Genomic DNA, 8,864 nt, shown 5'->3' with positions numbered 1-8,864 from the left:
TTTTGAAGGAGAGAGCTGTAAACATGTTTGAAGATTATATTAGAATCTATACTTAATAGAATATATATTAGTACTTATCAATTTTAACCAAAAGTTTTCTTGAGCACATGGTGAAAAAGTGAATTAGAGCAGAGAAGCAACCCAGTTCATCATTTCAGTTTTGAAGAAAAAAAAATGGCTATTCACATATATATATGCATACACACACACACACACACACATATATGCATTCTCTTTCTCAAGATGACTTTATTTATTTTTTATTTTAGCATATTATGGGGGTACAAGTGTTAAGGTTACCCACATTGCCCATGCCCCCCTCCCCCCTCAAGTAAGAGCCTCAAGCATGTCCATCCCCCAAATGTTGCACCCAAGCTGACTTTAAATGTGACTCTGAGTCCCCACTGTCTTTGCACCATCATCCAGTAATTACTGGTGCTTTTACAGCTCACAGACACATGAAGATCTTCAACACCCCCAGTAACTCCAGCACCATCTCTGGCTTCCTCCTCCTGGGCTTCCCTTGTTCCAGAAAAGGGCAGATCCTCCTCTTTGTGCTCTTCTCTGCTGTCTACCTCCTGACCCTCATGGGCAATGGTTCCATCATCTGTGCTGTGCGCTGGGATCAGAGACTCCACACCCCCATGTACATCCTGCTCGCCAACTTCTCCTTCCTGGAGATCTGGTACGTCACCTCCACGGTCCCCAACATGCTGGCCAACTTCCTCTCTGACAACAAGTTCATCTCCTTCTCTGGGTGCTTTCTCCAGTTCTACTTCTTCTTCTCCTTGGGTTGTACGGAATGCTTTTTCCTGGCGGTTATGGCGTTTGATCGATACCTTGCCATCTGCCGGCCTCTACGCTATCCCACCATTATGACCAGATGTCTCTGCACCAATCTTGTGATCAATTGCTGGGTAACTGGTTTCCTCTGGTTCTTAATCCCCATCATCATCACCTCCCAAATGACCTTCTGCGGATCCAAGATTATTGACCATTTCCTGTGTGATCCCGGTCCTCTTCTAGCACTCACTTGCAAAAAGTCTCCTGTCACAGAGCTTGCCTTCTCCACCTTAACTCTTGTGCCTATAATGATTCTCTTTCTCTTTATCATGGGGTCCTATGCTCTGGTCCTGAGAGCTGTGTTGAGGGTCCCTTCAGCTGCTGGGAGAAGAAAGGCTTTCTCCACCTGTGGGTCTCACCTGGCTGTGGTGTCTCTGTTCTATGGCTCAGTACTGGTCATGTATGCAAGCCCAGCATCTGAGCATAAAGCTGCAATGCAGAAGATTGTGACTCTGTTTTATTCTGTTGTGACCCCACTCCTAAACCCTGTGATATATAGTCTTAGGAACAAAGATATGAAAAAAGCCATGCAGAAAATTCTGGGAATGTAAAGTATTAGTTGATAAGGCCCTTGGGTAATTAAACTTGCATTTAAAATCTTTTCAGATGGAAAACACCTGGTTTTATTCAGATAATTGTTCATCTTAGCATTGACCATAACCTGAAATACCTATGAGCATGTTTTTGTTATTTCTTCTTTTGGATCTTGATCATGTCCTGCTGCTTACCATAACTCAATTGTTTTTAATTGACTGCTGAGCATTGTATTTTAAAATTGTAAAGACAATGGATATAATAAAGCAAAAATTGTTACGTTTTCTTCTAGCAAGTAGACAGAGCAGAGGCAGATTCCTTTGATTCCATTTAAGGATTCTTTTTAGGTATTTTTAAAAGGTCTATTCTAGTTTGTGTCTTAATCCTATGGTGTGGCTCTTACTCCAGGAACATGGCCTTTCTGAGATCTCAGTTGCACACCTGGATTGTTTAGAAGGCCCCATCACTTTAATCAGTCCTGACCTCCTATTTATGTACTACTAGAACCCCTTAGAGACAGTATAGGGACAGAACTTGGACCTCACTTGTGAACAAGGGGGCAACATGGGGCAGAATGACCCAGCATAATTAACGGTAGAGGAGAAAAAAAAAAAACGATCTCCTAGCTACTGGCATTAAGCCCATATCTATATAAAAAGGGAGCTAAATTGTCTATCTCTTGAGTAGTGTCTTCCAGGACCACTGAAGCAAGATGCTGACACCAGCTGATAAGTAATCTGGCTGCAAAGAAACCAGATGTATCCGCATCTAACCACCACAAGCAAGAAAAGACCCCCCATCCTGACCTTACTCTGACTTTTCCCTCATTATAATCTCATTTTAATGCTAAAAAACACATGCTGGGTGCAGATTTAAAATGGTAATGATACATGTGATGCATGAAGAGCATGACCATCAAGTACACAGCTGCCAGCATAACACTGCCTCTACATGTGATGACTTCAAAGCTGACATCCACCTCCCTCTTTACCACCTTGTAAAAGTTTCCCAGCCCTTTGTTTGAAGAGCCAGTCTGGTTGTCCCCTTAACCAGCAGTGCCTCCCTTTTTGTTTGAACAAAAAGCCCCAGTAAAAGCCTGGCCTGCCTAAATCTTCCTGGTCTCATGCAAATTTCTAATCACTTGGGCACCAAGAACCTCAAGTCCAGTGTCACCTTTACTCCTGAAACTTCTGCTTAGCTCTGTAGACTCCTAGCTTCTGCTAGATATTTTGAAGTCTCATCTTGCACATGAACAGTTTACAAACTCAAATGCCTTTAATGGAGATTGCATCATAGTTTGAACCTCACTTCTGTGTTCCTCCTCTATTTGTTTCTCAAACACCAGCTGCTTTGGCAGCTACAAACTCCCAATCCTTTATCTTCTCAGTTCAGTAAAACTACTGCTTTCTGCTGTGAGGGAGAAGGTAAAACTTCCCCTCTGCTCCTGGAAGTTTCATTGAAACATCAACTCGCAAAAAGACAGATTAATAAGAAATAGGGTTTACAAATTTATTTACCATGGACACAGGGAGAATCTCAGAGTGATTATCTAATATCCAAATGGGGACCACAAGTTTATATATTCTCATTTTGGAGGAAGGAGAAAAAGGGAGTAGATGAGAAATAAAGGTAATTCTGTTGAGGGGCAATAAATGATTACTAGGGAGGATGAATAGATACTTGGGAGAATGAATGCATGAAGGAAACAGGTTGACTTATAAATTATTGTTTTGGAAACTAAATTAACCTAAGAGACAGGAATTATTTTTTAAATGGATTGGACCAGGTCTGGTTGTATTCTCTTGATTTTCCTTCCTGCAAAAGATAAAGAAAGAAAAGACAATTGTTTTCCTAGGTAGGTCTGAATCTCAGGCAGATAAAGAAACTTCAAAGATTTAGGGAGATCAGGTGGTCAGGGTACGGGATGTCAGTTAGACCTTGAGGTATTTTAGTCAATCCAGTGTATCAAAATGCCATATTTTGGGGTAAAAATATTTCTAATTTCCTTCACTGCTCAGCCACTATTCCTGCCTTCCCCAATTCTTTCCCACATGCCTCCACATCCTCATACTTCCCCTGCCCAGTGAGTTGTCAAATGTCCTCAGGGAAAACCACATGATGAGTGTGGAACTCACTTCCTTGTTCTTACCTTCATCCTGGAATTGTAGCCCCTGATGTCTTGCCTCTGACAGTACCTTCAAATAGTTGTCTTATGTATTTTGTCCAGATTTAATAGTTACTTTTGATGGAAGTTACAAGTTTAATACAAGCTGCTCAGTCATGACCATAACCAGAAAGTCTTTTTTATTATATCTAAATTCCATACTTCTCACTTCTCCCCTGACTTTCACAAGATGATCTTGTAACACAAGTGTGCAAAAATCCACAAATCAGAGAGACAGGTAGATATAGAGGGTACTATAAACAAAAGTCTGGGATATAAATCTGCTTTGCTTTTCACTGCAACCAGCAAAAATCCCTGACTCTTCTCCTGCAAGCAGAGAGGTAAGGTCACTTACAGTAAAACACAGGGTAAAACTGGGACCACAGATTTATCCCTTTTTTTATTAATGGAAATAACCAACAATTGTAAATCAGTAGAACCATCTACTCAGAACTTGTATTAGAAACTTGGGCTAGTTCTCCTTGAACTCTCTCCTGGCCTTGAGTGAAAGGGCTGTGATTAAAGTGTCTTCATTAATCCAAATGCTTACTTTTCAGGTGAAGAAAATGAGGACTGGGAATCAGGGAGCAATTTGCTGAGGATAATAATTTTAATGATGGTGAAAGGCTGTGAGCAGTGGCTCACGCCTGTAATCCTAGCACTCTGGGAAGCTGAGGTGGGTGGATTGCTTGAGGTCAGGAGTTCGAGACCAGCCTGAGCAAGAATGAGCCATTCCCTCCCCACCCCCGTCTCTAGTAAAAACAGAAAGAAATTAGCTAGACAACTAAAAATATGTAGAAAAAATTAGCGAGGCACGGTGGCACACATGCCTGTACTCACAGCTACATAGGAGGTTGCGGCAGAAGGGTTGCTTGACCCCAGGATTTTGAGGTTGCTGTGAACTAGGCTGATGCCATGGCACTCTAGCCTGGGCAACAGAGTAAGACTCTGTCTGAAAAAAAAATGTTCCATCCACCACCCTTTTAACTAGCCCAAGATTTTTTTCTTTGCTAACTAACCCTGTATTTCTATCTTTAGGATTTGTCACTTATTTGCCAATCATATCACAATAAGATTGTTTCCTTAATATAATAAAGTTTGGAAACATTGTATGAGAACAACATCCCAATAGGAAAATAAGCAAAAGGATATACACAAATAACATCCAGAAACTACTCTTGAACATGTACAAAGAGCACTAACTTATTCACAAAAAGATAAAGGGAGGCCGGGCGCGGTGGCTCACGCCTGTAATCCTAGCTCTCTGGGAGGCCGAGACGGGCGGATTGCTCAAGGTCAGGAGTTCAAAACCAGCCTGAGCAAGAGCGAGACCCCGTCTCTACTATAAATAGAAAGAAATTAATTGGCCAACTGATATATATATAAAAAATTAGCCGGGCATGGTGGCGCATGCCTGTGGTCCCAGCTACTCGGGAGGCTGAGGCAGAAGGATCGCTCGAGCCTAGGAGTTTGAGGTTGCTGTGAGCTAGGCTGACGCCACGGCACTCACTCTAGCCTGGGCAACAAAGTGAGACTCTGTCTCAAAAAAAAAAAAAAGATAAAGGGAGAATAAGCCTATAGTGGCATCTCATTTTTAACCTATTAGATTGAAAAAGATCAAGAAGTTTGGTAATACATTATAATGCTGAGGATGGGGAAATGAGCTCTCTCACACTTAGCTGGTAGGGGTACACGTTTACAAACTCTGTAGGGTGGCTAGGTAACCTTTGTCAAAGTTCAGAAGGCACATGCTCTTTAACCCACCAATTCAACTTCTAAGGTGTTTAGCCTAAAGATATTCTCACATGTGTAGGAAATAATGAAAAGTACAGATTATTCACTGCAGGATTGTGCTAATAGCAAAAGATTGCGACTAACCTCAGTTCCCATTAATAGAAGACTACTTAAATAAGATCATACAATGGAATCATACAATGTAATGGTCAGTCATACAATGGAATCCTATGTCTTCAATTTATAAAATATGAAGCAATTCCATATGTAATGATATGTAATATCTTCAAGACATAATAAATGAAAATAGAAAAGTGATCAGCAGTGTATTGTAGCTACCTTCCATGTCAATGTGTATGATATCTCCTGAAAGAGCTCTGAGAAACTGATAACCGGATCTCTTCAGGCAAGTAGAATTTGGTGTCTGAGGAAGAAGAGGGTGAAGGAGACATTTTCTTCATAACTCCTTTTGTGCTTTCAAATTCTGTACCATGTGCCTGTGTTGTTTATTGAAAAAATAAATAATAATACAGGTATTTTTAAACAAAGAACAATTTTCTAGGGAAACTTTCTGATAATTAGATCTAGAAAATCACTTCCCCCACAATTCTAGAGTTCCTTAGGAGCCTGTTTATTGATATAAATGTTGAAGCTGGGTCCTTGAGTATTGTGGAAACCTCAGGGGTGTTTCTGCCTAGGTCCTGTTGCCCATCACACAAAGATTCAATTACTGGGCTGGGCACGGTGCCTCACGCCTGTAATCCTAGCACTCGGGGAGGTCAAGGCTAGCGGATCACCCAAGGTCAGGAGTTGGAAACCAGCCTGAGCAGGAGTGAGACCCCGTCTCTTCTAAAAAAATAGAAATAAATTAATTGGTCAACTAAAATATATATATATATATATAATTAGCCAGGCATGGTGGCGCATGCCTGTATTCCCAGCTACTTGGGAGGCTGAGGGTCGCTTGAGCCCAGGAGTCTGTGGTTGCTTGAGCTAGGCTGACACCATGGCACTCTAGCTGGGACAACAGAGTGAGACTTTGCCTTCCCCCCCAAAAAAAATATCCAATTACTGAGACAATGAAGATTGCCAAGAAGAAAGGAATTTTTTTAAACGGAAAACATTTTGTTGTCTTGTCAGGAAAGAGAATGGGACAAGCTGCCTCAAATCCATCTCCCTGACTAACAGCGATCATGGGCTTTTTAAAGAGTGACAGGTTGTGGGGGGTGGTGAGTCTTGGCAGCAGGAAATCTGCCCAGGGACCTTCAGAATCTCAGCTCCTTTGTATTGCAGAAAATCCACCATTTGTGGGAAACAACTCAAAATGTCAAGTAGTTAAGTGAAAGGATTATAAAAAACATGTAGAGATCGACTCCTGGGTTTTCTTTAGGTAAGGAGTCGGGGCCTCCCCCATTTCTCTCATCCGGGCGTGGGCGGCAGCAGCTTGTGACTTTTGGCCTCAAAAGAAAGGCGGTAATCGGACTCAACCTCTACTGTGGGGGGCGTAGTGGAAGCCGGCAGCCGCGGCGCCACCCCTGCGGGAGGGCGGGTTTTGGCTGCGGAGAAGGAGGCCGGTGATAGGTAGAGGGAGGGGAAGCCGGCACAGTGATTGGTGGAAGCCACAGTGAGCCCCCGCCTCCCTCACGTCGGACGCCAGGCTGGTCATGGGGCCGGCGCCCATTGGTGCCGAGGTCCCCGACGTCACCGCGCCCCCCCCCAGTAGCTGCTGTTCCTCGCGCCTAGCTGCCGCGAGGTGCCACCTGAGGAGATGGGAGCGCCTGCCGCCAACGCCACATGTCGCCCGAAGATGAGCTGGATGGGTACAAGCTGAGCCGGAGCCTCTCGGGAAGCGGCTGGCTGTCCTGCCTTTGCTGGAGTTGGTCGGGGAGCCCAGTAATGGCTCCAGCACGGACGGGTCGCTACCCTCGGCGCCGCCCCCAGCAGAGGAGAAGGAGGACGAGTTGCAAGGTACCTTCGGGAGCAGGCAACCGGCGCCAAGGACGCAGAGCCATGGGCAGGTCAGGGGCCGCCAGCAGGGAGGCGCTAGAGACCTGACGACGTGTCGGGACCGTGTGCAGCGCAAACACCAGACGGCCTTCCAGGGCACGCTTCGGAAACTGGACATCAAACACGAAGACGATGTCAAATCTTTGTCTCGACTGATGGCCCATGTTTTCAGTGACAGCGTAACAAACTGGGGCAAGATTATGACTCTAATTTCTTTTGGTTTTGCCTAAGGGCAAACAGTTGAAGAACATAAACCAAGAAAGCTGCATTGAACCATTAGCAGAAAGTATCACAGACGTTCTTGTAAGGACAAAAGGAGATTGGCTAGTCAAACAAAGAGGCTGGATGGGTTTGTGGAGTTCTTCCATGTAGAGGACCTAGAAGGCGGCATCAGAAATGTGCTGCTGGCTTCGCAGGAGTTGCTGGAGTAGAGCTGTTTTGGCATATCTAGTAAGATAGCCTTGTAAGTGCAGTAGTGGACTTCTAACCAACAACAGCCACCAGAACCACATACATCTGTGAAATCAAATGTATTTCTGAACTTGGACTTAAAGCTGCCCAGGCTGTAACGAGAGTTCCACTCTAGCAGCCTAGCCAGAAAAGCAAATGGCAAGAGGATCCTAGCTAATAAGAATAAATACATCGGAAAAGTAGTCCCCCTTGATTGAAGAGTCACTGTCTGAAAGAAGCGAAGTTCAGTTGCAACAAAAAACAAACCTTGGGAGGCCATGGAGGAGGACTTTCAGATTTAGTGAAGATAGTAGAGTGGAAAGACTTATTTCCTTGTTGAGAACAGGAGAGTGGCCAGTAGCCAGGCTAGTCATAGAATTTATTAAAGATGCCCACAAATTCATTAATTTTCTGTAGTGTTAAAAGAGGAGCACTAACAATGCAGTGACCCGTATGGAATGGATTTAAGCTACAAGTAATAGAACTGTGAATACAAGCCTCAGTACTGTACAGCAGAGTGTGAAGGGAAGCTTTTCCTCTCTCTTAACTTTCCCAGGTGCAATTCTTGAAGAATGGAAAGTCCAAGTGTTCAGTACTTTTATACCTGTTCTACTTGGTTCCGTTTGAATGATTGTTAGTTTATTAGCCTAATAATGGCCAAGAATACTTCCCTTAATCCTGAATAATAGTAATATCAAATATCCTCAATTTTTAAGACAGAAACAACTTGTAAATGTATTTGTCTATAAAAATTGTATATATTTTTACAGAGAGTCTATTTCTTGGAAAAATAAAGGGGGTGAGTATCGAATTTAAAAAAAAAAACATAGAGATCATTGAAATTGGTTCATAGTGCTGGTTACAAAAGAGCCTTAGTATCATGTCACTCAGACTGGTACTTTAGAGAAAGCATGAGAAATGTCCTCTTTGCCTTAAGGCATGTACAAATATACTATTATAAAACTGTAACTATTATGGGGTTTTTTTGTTAGAAAATAGAGACTGGGCCGGTCTTACTCTTGCTCAGGCTGGATTCGAACTCCTTGACCTCCCAGAATGCTAGCATTACAGGCATGCGCCACCACGCCAGGCCAAACAAAAATTTTATGTAGGCTCTAAGTTTATAACATTA

At 43.2% G+C, this 8,864-nt stretch overlaps 1 protein-coding gene and 1 pseudogene across 1 annotated transcript; both read left to right on the top strand.

Moving 5' to 3' along the window:
• Positions 1-416: 416 nt before the first annotated feature.
• On the top strand, positions 417-1,394 carry LOC105864602 (olfactory receptor 11G2-like). The gene has a single exon (XM_012752576.2). The coding sequence runs from the start codon at positions 459-461 to the stop codon at positions 1,392-1,394; it is 936 nt and encodes a 311-aa protein (XP_012608030.1). The 5' UTR covers positions 417-458.
• Positions 1,395-7,043: 5,649 nt separating this feature from the next.
• LOC105864603 (induced myeloid leukemia cell differentiation protein Mcl-1 pseudogene) lies at positions 7,044-7,993 on the top strand (annotated as a pseudogene).
• The last annotated feature ends 871 nt before the right edge of the window (positions 7,994-8,864 follow it).

The sequence above is a fragment of the Microcebus murinus genome, chromosome 6 (genome assembly GCF_040939455.1).
Source record: "Microcebus murinus isolate Inina chromosome 6, M.murinus_Inina_mat1.0, whole genome shotgun sequence".
Classification (NCBI taxonomy): domain Eukaryota; kingdom Metazoa; phylum Chordata; class Mammalia; order Primates; family Cheirogaleidae; genus Microcebus; species Microcebus murinus.
The sequence above is the reverse complement of the archived record's forward strand: the minus strand, read 5'-3'. Positions and strand labels throughout refer to the sequence as shown.

What these genes read in the sequence shown, in the direction of transcription:
- LOC105864602 (XM_012752576.2), top strand. Translation starts at nt 459, where the DNA reads ATGAAGATCTTCAACACCCCCAGTAACTCCAGCACCATCTCTGGCTTC.